The following is a 12,683-nucleotide window of genomic DNA, read 5'->3' on the forward strand; positions in this document are numbered from 1 at the left end:
TCACATTTTTTCTTGGCTTTGGCTTCCAGAGAGGGAACATTTTACTTCAACCATAAAATGGCTGCTGAAATTTACATAATTGATATCAACAAGAAAACAAGGGTGGAAATTTGGGTTCATAAGTCATCATGTCCAATCATGGATATACGATTATATATAGGGGTTGACAAGAACATGGCCCATTTAATTAATTGTGTCAAATTCCTCAAACTTGACACAACTGTTTAACTAAATGCTTCGGCGCAACTTTCAAAATTCATTTAATAAACGATTCGTGTTGGATTGACACAGACACAAACTGTTTCAACTCATTTCAACCTTATTAATACAAATGGGTTGAGTTGTCACTAGGGCTGTAAATGAGCAAGTTTGTTTGATAACCCACTCATATAAACTAGATCAAATTTGATTTGTTTAATAAATGAGCCGATCTTGAGCACAAAATTAGGCTCGATTATTAAACAAGCTACACTCGTATAAACTTGTCTCGACTTGTATAAACTTGTATAATTTCATTTTTATTATTTTTTATCATATTTTTTTAATTTCACAATTCGAACATCTCAAGTAAAGATGAATTCTCTTCCTAATATAATAGATATAACTTATATTATAGTTATTGTGAGTCTTAATATAGATATATATGTGTTTGTGTGTATATGTATAAATACATGTGATTGTGCATAATGAATTCATATACATACTATATAAAACATACATATAAGCTCGAGATTAGATTATTTAAGATTCAAGTTAATTTATTTAATTAACTCAAATGATAAAACTGGAACAGTAATTAATTAACTAATATTTAGTATGGATTTACGAAAAAATAAACAATCATGATCTTTACTTTATATAAGAAATAAATAGGTTAGCTGAGCAGCTCGTGAACAAGCTCAAGTTCGATCGAAAAATAAATGAGTCAATCTTGAACAAATTAACTGGTTCGGTGATAACCTCGAGCTTTGCTTGTTTTCGAAATAAAATTAAATGAACTGAGCTTGAACATTTAATACTCGGCTCGATTACAGCCTTAGTTGACACAAATACTTGATTTGACCTAATTAACATAATTTCATATCTTACAAGCATAAATTATATCAATTATGCACATTCATGACTCGATTCATGACAATCAATTTGATAATCGATATCATAACCATAATTATATACTTTAGATTTTTAAGGGTAAAAATATAATTTAATTATACGGGTTATGTGGGTTAATTGCGGGTTGACACGAATTTGACTCGTTTATTAATTCTGTCTAACCAGGTTGACTTGATTTGATCCTAACCCTCTAATTTCATATTGAGTTTGTGTTGGGTTGTATTAGACATTGCCAGCCTTACAATGTAATGTACATTGAATCATATTTAGTTGGCCTGACATATCTTTCCAAGACATTATATAACCAGAGAAACCATAATGTTTTTACCATGTTCCATTTAATAAATTAAGTTCTACAACTCATAATAAAAGTAGGAAGGCAAACAAATTGATTCTGAATCAGAAAAATGGAATGCAAATGTGCATTAGATGATTGGCAAATATATGAGTAAAATGATAACTTCTTATATGTTCTCACTTCTCAGAAAGAAAATGATTTAAAGCAGACACCAAGAAGTTTACCTTCACAAGATTTTTTTGCATGTTATTTCGATAGTATATAGCTATCATGCGTTTGCACAACTGCCACGGAACTGAATGTAGATCGATTCCAATTTTCTGGTCCCAAAACTTGTGTGCTTCTTCTGCTATTAGTTCTAGATTTAATTGCAGGATTTTTGTTTCATTTATTAGGTACGAGTAATTATCTTCATTTGGAGGATTATAGAGCCTTGAGTTTTGAATTTTATTTTATGATTGGTAGTTTTATTCTATATTGAGATTTGGGATGTCTTGGTGATATCGTCTTAGCTGGCATTGATTTTTGGTTTTATTTGGTTTAGATTTCTGCGAAGACTCTCTCAGGTTGTTTTTGTAATTGTAGAAATGGAGCAAGGGTAAGCAAAAGGAGAAGGTGAACAACATGGTTCTGTTCGATCAGGCGACTTATGACAAGCTTCTTACTGAAGCTCCCAAGTTCAAGCTTGTCACACCATCCATCTTGTCTGATCGGTTGAGGGTATGTTAGAGATGTCACACCATCCACTTTTTGTGGGATTGTTCTTTTCTCTAAGAAGGAAAATGTAGATGTCTTGGTGTTCTAGTTTTAAAGGCCGAGTACTTCTCTTTTCTCCCTTGTCAATTACCCCACTGCTATTTGTTCTTCTGTAATTAAGATTTTGCTTTTCTTTGTTATCCTATTTATCAGAAGAATAAATTCATGCCTTTCTGTAATTAATGTAGTATAGCAAATAAGTTGTTAAACCATTCTAATCTTCTCTTTTGTTGTTGGAAAAGAATAAGTAGATAGGGATAGAAAATGCTTCCAATAGGCCATAGTTTCTGATGATAAGAAATGAACAATATAAATTAATGTTATGCAATACATAGAATCTGAAGCATTTGCAACAATTTAAATTGCTTCATTGTAGTTGATACATTTGAATTTAATATTCGAAACAAGTTGCTTTGCTTGCCATTAGTTAAGGGATAAATTTAATTTTACCTAATGATTATGGTTGATTAATGATTCTCTTTTTTATTACCTAATTTCAGATTAGTGGATCTCTAGCACGCAGAGCAATTAAGGATTTGATGGCCAGGGGTGCCATCAGGATGATCTCTTCTCATGCCAGTCAGCAGATCTACACTAGGGCCACTAATACCTAATTGACAGGAATTTTCCCTGTGCAAGTTATGGAAACCTAGTTTCGTTTTTGCTAGACTTTTTCAAGTTTTGTTGAATGGAAGATTTTATTGACATTGGTAGTAGAACGTTTAATTTCTTGTGTTTTGATGAATCATGTACTTGATTGGTATTCCTTTGGGAGTTTCTTGTTTGGTGATGATGTGTTTCTTGTTTAATCTATCCATCTATAAGCAGTACACAGATCAAAAGCTTGTTGGATGTGTAGTTTTTGATTTGCAATACTACAATTGAGATGATATGGCATTGAAAGTTAGCTTATATATATGTATGGGGTCATTTTTATTGTCAGTTATCCGTGTCATATGGCAGTTGTATAGTAGTCTACTAAATAGTATAACTCAATTTATGTCGTATGTTGAGACAATGGTCAATACAAAAGCTTAAGCTAATTGGTTATTATGTCAGCAGATGCTGCTCCACAAGCATGAGCAATAAAATTCTCCTTTGGGCACCTGCTTTGATTTTGATCAAACATCCTAAGAGAGAAGAACTGAAAGCATGAGAAAGTCCCTTTTCAAACAATGTATTATCTTAAAAGCAAGTTCACAGGAATTCACACAATTTGTTTTGTTTTGTTTTTGTCCAGTTTAATCTAGAAAATGAACATTTTGATTTTGGGTTTTTTAGTTTAAAAAAGTGCCATTTAAAAATAATAATTTTAAAAGTACAATCGACAAGCATAATTTTAAAAAATTGCAATTAAAAGAGGTAAAACCGTAATTTGAGCTGATGATGAAAAATTGGACATGAATTATATGGAAATTCATGGAAATAATGTGACAGTAAAAATTATTAACTCATTCAACAAAACAAAGACGTAGACCAGTTCCTGTTCCGGTCCCCACAAGCGGACAGACAAAACATAAAACAAAAAACGTACCCACAATCACATATATATCATCTTTAATTTGTTGCATTAACTCATTTCATCATTATTATTTAATAGATTATTATATAATTAAAATAATGTGACAGTAAAAATTATTGATTGCCAAGAGACTCCCTTTCTCTTTTTTGTTCTTGATGGTGTGATAAATCTCATGAGCCATAGAGTAATTGTATTCTCATGAATAGATTTGCCTCTATAATTATAAAAGCAGGTTGAGTTGGTCTCACAATTTTGTGAGGAATTGTTTGATTGTTTGAAAGATTTCAATTTCACTAATTAAGGATTGAATGCAAACGGAAGAGATTTGATTTTATGATAAAAGAGGAATGGTTGAATAGACTCGGTCTGTTGCAAACGGTGACTTGAACAAAATAATAAGAAATTGTAGCATGGGGGCAATCTGTTGAGCTAGCAAGCCTAGCATCTCTTTCCCTTCGGGTTGACCAAATTTATTAAACTCCGACCCAACCGACATTAAAAGGGTTTCCAGCTATCACGGGTCGACGCCTATCATGTAGATTAAAAAAATCGGAGCAGTCCATTTCGGGGCCCGGCCCACCCCAACTTTGTTTAGACCAATCTTTTGTGCAATTTACAAAATGAACATTTTGATTTTGGGTTTTTTAGTTTAAAAAAAGTGCGATTTAAAAATAATAATTTTAAAAGTACAATCGACAAACATAATTTAAAAAAATTGCAGATAAAAGAGGTAAAATCGTAATTTGATTTTTGAAATCATAGTTTAGCTTTTTAAAAGAATGCATTTTTTAAAACACTCCTTTCTGCTTTCTGTGATTTAAAAATGTGATTTTGTTTTATTTATTTATTTATGTTTCCAAACCCAAATAATAAATTTTTACAATTTAATTTAAAATCCACTTTTAGCCTTCAAAATGGCGGCATCCTTAGAAAACCCTAGTACCATTGAATTCCCACCAAAATATCCACAACCATCAGGAGCACCTTTAAAATTCCCGTCCTTCGCCCTCTTCGTGTCACAGCCCCAAAACTCTTTACCTTCGATACTACAAATTACCGCGCCCACCAGTTTTGCCTTTTGCGTCTTGTTTCCAGTTTCTCTATCTCTTTCACTCTCAAAAGGTATGTCGTCGATTTATCTTATTTCTTTCGTTCAATTTAGCTTTTGTGTACGAAAATTGGGTTGTTGGTTAATTGTTTATTCTGGGAACCAATCTGACCCCTTCTTCTGTTGTCTTGAGCATCCCAGCTGTTTGATGATAAGCCTCTTAAGCATGAGTGACTACCAATTTTATGTTTTTTGTATATCTGGGTGTTTATTTTGTGAAACCTGCTCAATCTTAAGAAGCTGGTACTCCTGATGATTGGGTTTTCCTTTGTTTAAGCTTTGGAGTCTTTTCCAAATCTATCCTTGTGTGCGTGCATGTAGAGCTTTCCGGTTGGTAATCTTCTTGAACATTACAGTTTTTGTAGGATTTTTGTTATTTGGTTGGGGGTAGGGGTGTTCACAGTCCTTTCAAGACATTTGGAAAGTTTGTATAAGTGAAAGTGTAGGGTCTAATTCATGTGTGCAGGATCAATTAGGGTACAATTCAAGACACCAAAGAACAAACACTTCACATCATTTATTAAATCAATGGAGTTGGTGTTCCTTTTGCAAATGATACAGCATTTTGTGTCAAGTTCCTAGTATTCTTGAAAGCAACAGCTGATTCCGTGAAGGCATTCTTGTTGATAGCTACTTATTGTAGGCAATTAGCCCATTTTACCGTATAAAGGCTTTACTTTACCTCTTTGAGGAAGCGAGCAATGCTAATTTTACAAAGTTTTCACATGTTTCACCCTTAATTTTGAAAATGCAAGTAGATATATTACACTTATCTGCCAAGGGGTTGGTTGGACTTTTTATGTACTTCAAAAATATAGTATAATTTTTTGGTAAGGTAAGTAATTATAAAATAGAAAAATAATGTTCAAGAATACTTAAGCTGTTAAGCATACCCAAACAAATACATCCAAACAAATACTTAAGCTGTTAAGCATGCCTGACAAGTTTGTGCTAGTCAACCACTGGTCGGACGGTTTCCCAAGTGTACTTAATCAGGAAGTCAATATTGTTGCCATTCACTCATTTTATATCCCAATTTTCTTTGTTTGGCCTAACAATTGGGAGGAGCTCTCTGTACTTCCAACCATTTTGGAGATCGAACAAACAACCATTTCCATTCAAAACCTTCAATGATATTGTCAACTTTTGCTCCTTTCCTGATCCCAAAAGGCATATTATCCTCACAGCAATTTGCATATGAGGGGACTAATAGGATGCCAGATATCATACCATATGCAAAGAGATGAACGATCTCCAACTTAGTATTTAATCTTCTCACAGGCAATTTGTCTCAGCTCAAGGATCTTCCTTTAAACCCACAAACAATCACTTGTATTCTCATCTCTCAAAAATTATTGTTCTGTATGAGGTATGTGCATTTGAGGAAATGAAGATTTAACTGCATTATGTGTTGATGATTAAAAAAGTTTCTTAGATTATTGATTAGGCATGCGTCGTTGACATCTATTCAACCAATATGTGAAATAAGATATCTAATTAATGCAAGATCAAACTGACTGATCTTACACTGGTTTAGGGTGATTGTCAATTTTCAGCATATGGATACATCAAGACCCACAGTTTTTGTCAATGCAGAGTTGTTGCCCATGTATGTAGGAAGGAAGGTTCGTGCAGTTGTTCAAGTTACTCAATCTGATGGCGAAATCAAAACGGGAAAATCTACAGATGAACTTCAATTGATTATAAAAGGACTTCCACAGGTCCCTCTTATGACTCACGTTGAGGTGATTGGTATTGCTGAGAGTGAGCAGTCCATTCATGCTGAAACATGGACCAACTTTGGTAACACATTTGGTATGAATTGCTAATTAATTGAATTCTGGTGCTCATGCTATTACTCACAGATTCATACTTGTGCAACTTCCATTAAAATCTCATTTGGAGTAGCCAAATTTCTTCAAGTTCTTATATTGTTGCTCTGGTTTAGGCTTCCTTGAATTCCAAATAATAAAAAAAAAAAAAAATTGAACCAATTGAGTGGCCATTTGTGATTGAATAGTTGTTTCTTTTAAACCTGGTGCAATGTTTCTTACTTCTTCAAACCTCTCTTTTGCAGACACACAATCATACAATCAGGTATGCCAACTTGCAAATGGGGAGTTTAAAGGTCTATTTCTTTAGGGAGCCATCTTTGAACTAGAGTAGGTAGGAGTGTAAGGAATGGTAATATTGTTATGATTTCACAAGTTTGGTGTTTAAGATTTACAAACTACTTTTATTAGAATAGTTTATGGGTGAATACTTTCCAGAACTTTTGTATTGTATATTGTAGTGCAACAATAGTGTTGTTCTGATTCCTTATGTTCCATAACATCTCGTTAACTTACTTCTCTATAAAAATGTTTGAATTCTAAGATGAAATATATTTAAAATGACAGAGTTTTCTTCTAAACTGAGTTGAAGGAACTTCTTCCAACTCATTCTATAAAAATGACGTGTCCATTTTCTTAATAACATGTGAGATACACGAGTTTTTAATATTTAAAATACATGTATTCCCTATTTCCATGAAAGTGACACCATAAGAATAAAGTGATGCCAAACAACTCGAAACCACACACATAACAATGATTGAAGGATGCATTTATGCGGTAGTGCCTCCAATTATTATATTTTATAAATACGATAAAGAATTAGATTCACCATTGAAGAGTTATTTTGAGGAGGAGACAAATTTTTTCTAAACTGGTTTGAAGATCAAGTGTTATATAACATGTTTGAGTTTTTCAAAATCAATGTTTGGCTTCCTAGATTAGTAGAATGACAATAAATGACTGTTAAAAATATTATGGTTAAATACCTTTCTAATACTTGTAGTTGCACCAAAATCAAATAGCCACATATGTTTTAAAAAATGTTACAAATGGTACATGTGGTAAGCAAATAAACTCACTTGGTATTTTCGACAAAATTTTATTAGTTTTTTAACGGAGCACCACGTCACTTTACACGTTGCATTGTACTTGGGTTTTTGGGTGTCATATCATATTTAAAACAAAAAAACCACCAAAAAAAAAAAAACAAAAAACAAAACAAAAGAAAGGAAAGAGAGTTGGGGGTGGTTGAATCACCCCTTAGGGGGTGGCCGGCTAACCTGTTTAGCCTGCGGGTGGTTCGGCCACTCCTAAGGGACAAATCCTCAATTTTTATTTTTATTTTTTATTTTTGATTTGGCCCTTGGGGTAATTCGGCCACTGCCAAGGGCCATGGGGGTGGTTGGGCCACCCCCAGGCCAAACGGGGTGGCCGGTCACCCCCAGCCCTCCTTTTTTTTTTTTGTTCTATTGGTTTTTTTTTTTTTTTTTAATATGATGTGGCACCCAAAACCCAGGTAGCACGCCACGTGGTGCCTTGAAACCACAGGTACCACGCCACGTGTAAGGGTGACGTGGCGCTCTGTTGAAAAACCTAACCGAATCTTGACGGAGGTACCAAGTGGGTTTATTTGCTTACCAGATGTATCATTTGTGATATTTTTGAAAACCCATGTGACTATTTGATTTTGGTGCAAACTACAGGTACTGGAAAGATATTTAACCCAAAATATTAAAGAAAACATGTTGAAGATGATACTTGACATTTATTAGAGTAGGTTGGAGGAAATTTCTTCCAAACCGATTTGGTGAAATTTGTTTGTCCTTTTGAGGATATGTTGCGATAAAACTATGGATAAACCTTCTATCAGGCCCATCTACAAAAGTGATGTTTTGCAGCATCCAATAGAAGGTGTGCACATCAGCTAGTTACACCTGATAGAATAGGAACAAAAACATCGGATGTTTTCTTTCTCTCCCACTTTCTCTTCTTCTCTGGTTCATCTTCACTGAAAATTTTATTTCCTCTTCTTTTCTTTCTCTCCCACCATTCACCCACCACATCCACTGTAGCTGCAGTAGCAACATCCACGGCTGGGTCACGGCAGGCAGCAGCCATCTCCGGCGGATTCCTTTAGGGTGATAGAATTCCTAAATGGTTAATCTTCATTTTCTAGGTTTTAGTTTAGAATCCAAAAACGAGATTTGAGTCATTAGAAATGAGTTTTGAGGCATTAGAAACGAGTTTTGAGGTATTAGAAACAAATTTTGAGGTATTATAAAGGGATTTTGAGGCTGAGTTTGGCAGAAAAAGTGGCCGGACAGGGTGACCCACGATTGGGTCGTGGGTCTCATCGGTTAGGGTTTTTTTTTTTCTCATTTTGATTTGGTATGGTTGTTCTCACTTTTATTTTTTTTGCATTTTTCTTAAATTGATGATGTGTCGCATGGTAATTGGAGACTGCAAAAATGGTGTTATCAAGATGGACCTGATAGTAGGGGCTCTTTAAAATTATAGGATAACCTAGAATCAATCCTATCAATAGTTTCAAAAAAAAAAAAAAAAAAACAAAAACAAAAACAAAACAAAAACAAAACAAGAAAAACAAGAATAACAGAATCAAGCAAAAACAAGAATGATATGAAAATAAAACATAATTCAATTGTTTTTTAGCTCATACTCCACCCATCAATTTGAAAAGAAAAGGCAAAATTACCATTTTTTGCACCAAATGTTAGTAAAAAAATTGAGATAGACTGTCATTTTATCACATGCTTGATTGAAGTTCCTTCAATATTATCACCCACTTGGCTTAACCACCATATATTGCAATAAGAGAACCCAAAATAATACATAAATTAAAAGTATGCTTTTTTCAATATTCTTTGTTGCCAATGTCAATTAGGATCGATATCAATTAGCCTACTGTATTGTTTCTCCCTTTTACGAAGTTTATTTAACATACTCAAATGGTAATGAAAGAGATTTTAAGCTTTCTTTAGATGTTTATAAGTCATAAAATTAAGTACCGTAGAAGGAGTTGTTACCATAATGCAATTTATCAATTATCAATTTTCATTTTTTTTGTGGAAAACATCCTCCGAGCATAAGGTTGATTCTTAGGGAAGTTACAAATACATTCTCTTCGAAAGTAAAAAATGCAGAATACAAATTTCAACCTTTAATCTTAGCCACTCTAATTAAAAAATAAAAAATACAAACGTGCCAACAAAAGCTAGCTTCTAAAAGCTAAAAACAAATTGTCCATGGAAAGAAAATGCAGAAAACAACGAGAGAATAAAACCCATAACTTCTAAAACATCATGGCTAGAAAAAATCACTCTTAAGTCAATTAATTAGCTAGCTTCCAAAATAGAGTTTACTCTCTGAAATTAATTTTTGTTAAGTAGCTTAACAAAATCTGTTACTTTTATGTCATACCCAATTAAAAACGCGACACATGTTATTATTAATTTTTTACTTTAAAAAATGACAACTAGGATTTTTCAAATCATTTTAGGATGTCAGCTAAGATTATACATCAGCGCTTACTCCACGTCATACTGTTATAGTAAATTAACCTAATCTCCTCAGCTGCTTTACAGAATGTGACCATCAAATTTTCGCAAAATGTTCTCAAATCGTGACGAGGAAGATGAAAATGAGGGAGTGTTACACATGCAGTAAAATTTTGGGAATATAAGAGAATATGTTAATTTACTGTAACAGTATGACATGGAGTGATGGCTGATGTGTACTCTTAGCTAGTATCCTAAAATGATGTACAAAATCCTAGTTGTCATTTTTTAAAGTTAGAAATTCATAATACCACGTGTCGCGTTTTTATTAGGTATGACGTGATAAAGTAGTAAATTTTGTTAAGTTACTTAACGTAAATTGATTTAAGGTAATAAATTGTTATTTTGGTATACCCTAAGGATGTATAAATTATTTTTTATATCACAGGTAATGATTTGTAATTTATGCCAACTACAGTGACCTATAAATTACTTGTTATACCACATGAAGTGATTTATAATTTATGCCAATCAAAATGACCAATTGTACATTTATACTTAAAACTAAATAGAAGGAAGAGAATAAGAAGTTTGTTGGAGCATGTTTCTCTTATAAATTAACTCAAATTTAACTAAAAATAGCATTTAAAAAGTCCATACTAGGAAGTAGTATTGCTATGAGAAAAAAAAGAAATATATATATTGTTAAATATATTGTGGAGAGCGGAAGGAAATAATGGGCTATATTGTATTCTCTTCTATATCTGATGTGATTACAGAGACATCTATAAATAGAGAGGCTATGAGTAATAAGTAAGAAAATTTAGGTAATGAATAAACCCTAATAGGAAAGACAATAATATAAAATATTCTAACATTCTCCCTCAAACTCAAGGTGCAAGCATGAGTTTGGGAAAAAGAAAGGGAAATTATGATTTTTTTTTTTTTTTTTTTGGGTCTCTTGAGTAGTGGCCGGAGATGGCGGCCAGAGGCGGAGGACGGCGGTTGCTAGCTGCCGGCAGTGAGTGATTTGGGCCATGGACTAGGCCTGATACATGGATTGGAGCCTTATAGAATAGGCTAGATTGGGCCTGGTTACATGGGCCACAATAAATTGGCCAAAACTCATGGACCATTGAATATGGTCTGACCCGAAAAGAAGTGACCCGGGTCTAACCCAGTGAACCGGGTTGACTGCTATGGACTGAGTTATAGGAATTGACCTCGTTGGCCTATTCAGCTGAACCGAGTAGGATTCGATTTGTTTCGGATCTGAGTGAACCGGGTCTAACCTATTGAACCGGGTTGACTATTTGGACCGGTTTGAAAGTGGGCTAGCTTGAGCAGATGGGCCGAATGATGATTGGACCGGTTCGGTTAGTGAAACCCAGTGAACCGAACCGGATTCATACCCGTTGGGTCGAGGGCTAATGGATCGGATTGACGAATCTGTTGGGGCACGTGGCTAGGGCTGACGTGGCGCGTAGAGAGGCTAACACGTGGATGCAGGGAAAGAATGGTAATTTCCTGGCGAGTGTGGTGCACGCGCCTCAAGTGGAGCGAAGTTGGGTGCGTGAAGCCCACGCGCAGAGCCTGCTGCCGGTGTGTGGAGCCTTCGTTGGATGATTTTCGGATGGCTCTAGGACGGCTGGTGGTGGATTTATTGAACGGTCTGAAAACCAGACTGATCCACTGGACGTGGCATCGGGTGGCAGGAGTTGGAATTTCGGCTGCTTCTTTAGGAGGCACGTGTGAGCTCGTGCACACCTAGAAGAGGCTCAAAATGCACAAATCCACCAATCAGGGGCCGAGACACCACTTTTGGTGGTTGATTGGCTGAGAGGAGTCACGGTGGTGGCGCGTGGAGAAACTGCTGGTGGCGCGTGGCAACGCGTGGAGTGCGGTGGGTGGCTGATCTTCCACAGATTGGTAGATATGTGCCTTGCAAGCTTGATTATGGGATTACTTTTCCAGATGAGGCTGCGGTGAAGGCGTAGAAGAGATTGATAGCGAAGATGGAGAGCTTGGCGGCGCGTGGACGATTGGGATAGTGAGATCGCCAGAGAGAACGCCGAGAAACGTCAATGACGTTTATTGGAGGCCACAAGAAAGTGGCTCTCATACATACCATGCTAAATATATTGGGGAGAGCGGAAGAAAGAGAGAGGAGAAAGAGAGCGGAAGGAATCAATGAGCTACATTGTATTCTCCTCTATATTTGATGTGATTACAGATGCCTCCATAAATAGAGAGGCTATGGGTAATAAGTAAGAAACTCTAGGTAAGAAATAAACCCTAATAAGAATGACAATAATATAAAATATTTTAACATATATATATATAGAATAAAGTTTTATTCTAAACTGGGTTGTGAGAATTTTTTTCAACTTAATTTATAAAAGTGACATATAACCCTTAACATGTGAAATGCACATTTTTTTTTAATAGTAAAGACAAAGTTGAAATAAATTTTATTAAAAACGCATGTATATCTCACATGTTATTAAAAAAAAAGACATATATCACTTTTGTA

At 34.7% G+C, this 12,683-nt stretch overlaps 4 protein-coding genes across 7 annotated transcripts in view; all 4 read left to right on the forward strand.

The window, feature by feature from the left end:
* The window catches only part of LOC132175371 (small ribosomal subunit protein eS25w), a 32,405-nt gene extending 29,574 nt beyond the window's left edge, over positions 1 to 2,831 (forward strand). The window contains exons 3-4 of the mRNA XM_059587317.1: positions 1,997 to 2,131; positions 2,668 to 2,831. Coding sequence (XP_059443300.1) covers positions 1,997 to 2,131; positions 2,668 to 2,781 — 249 coding nt within the window. The 3' untranslated portion in view covers positions 2,782 to 2,831. The remainder of the gene's footprint in view (positions 1 to 1,996; positions 2,132 to 2,667) is intronic.
* LOC132175385 (replication protein A 14 kDa subunit A-like) overlaps positions 1 to 7,123 on the forward strand; it is a 33,388-nt gene extending 26,265 nt beyond the window's left edge. The window contains exons 1-3 of one of the 4 annotated variants that reach the window (XM_059587329.1): positions 4,634 to 4,811; positions 6,335 to 6,612; positions 6,875 to 7,122. In XM_059587329.1, coding sequence (XP_059443312.1) covers positions 6,357 to 6,612; positions 6,875 to 6,939 — 321 coding nt within the window. In that variant the 5' untranslated portion in view covers positions 4,634 to 4,811; positions 6,335 to 6,356 and the 3' untranslated portion in view covers positions 6,940 to 7,122. Of the gene's footprint in view, positions 1 to 4,633; positions 4,812 to 6,334; positions 6,613 to 6,874 lie in introns of those variants that run through there. The other 3 variants (XM_059587337.1, XM_059587353.1, XM_059587344.1) reach the window with 3 other exon arrangements.
* Positions 1 to 12,683, forward strand: part of LOC132175341 (replication protein A 14 kDa subunit B-like) — a 66,365-nt gene that overhangs the window by 26,264 nt on the left and 27,418 nt on the right. The window lies entirely within an intron of this gene.
* LOC132175334 (putative disease resistance RPP13-like protein 1) overlaps positions 1 to 12,683 on the forward strand; it is a gene marked incomplete in the record, with an annotated part of 37,825 nt that overhangs the window by 7,373 nt on the left and 17,769 nt on the right.

This window comes from Corylus avellana, chromosome ca1, assembly GCF_901000735.1.
Source record: "Corylus avellana chromosome ca1, CavTom2PMs-1.0".
In the NCBI taxonomy this organism is placed as follows: domain Eukaryota; kingdom Viridiplantae; phylum Streptophyta; class Magnoliopsida; order Fagales; family Betulaceae; genus Corylus; species Corylus avellana.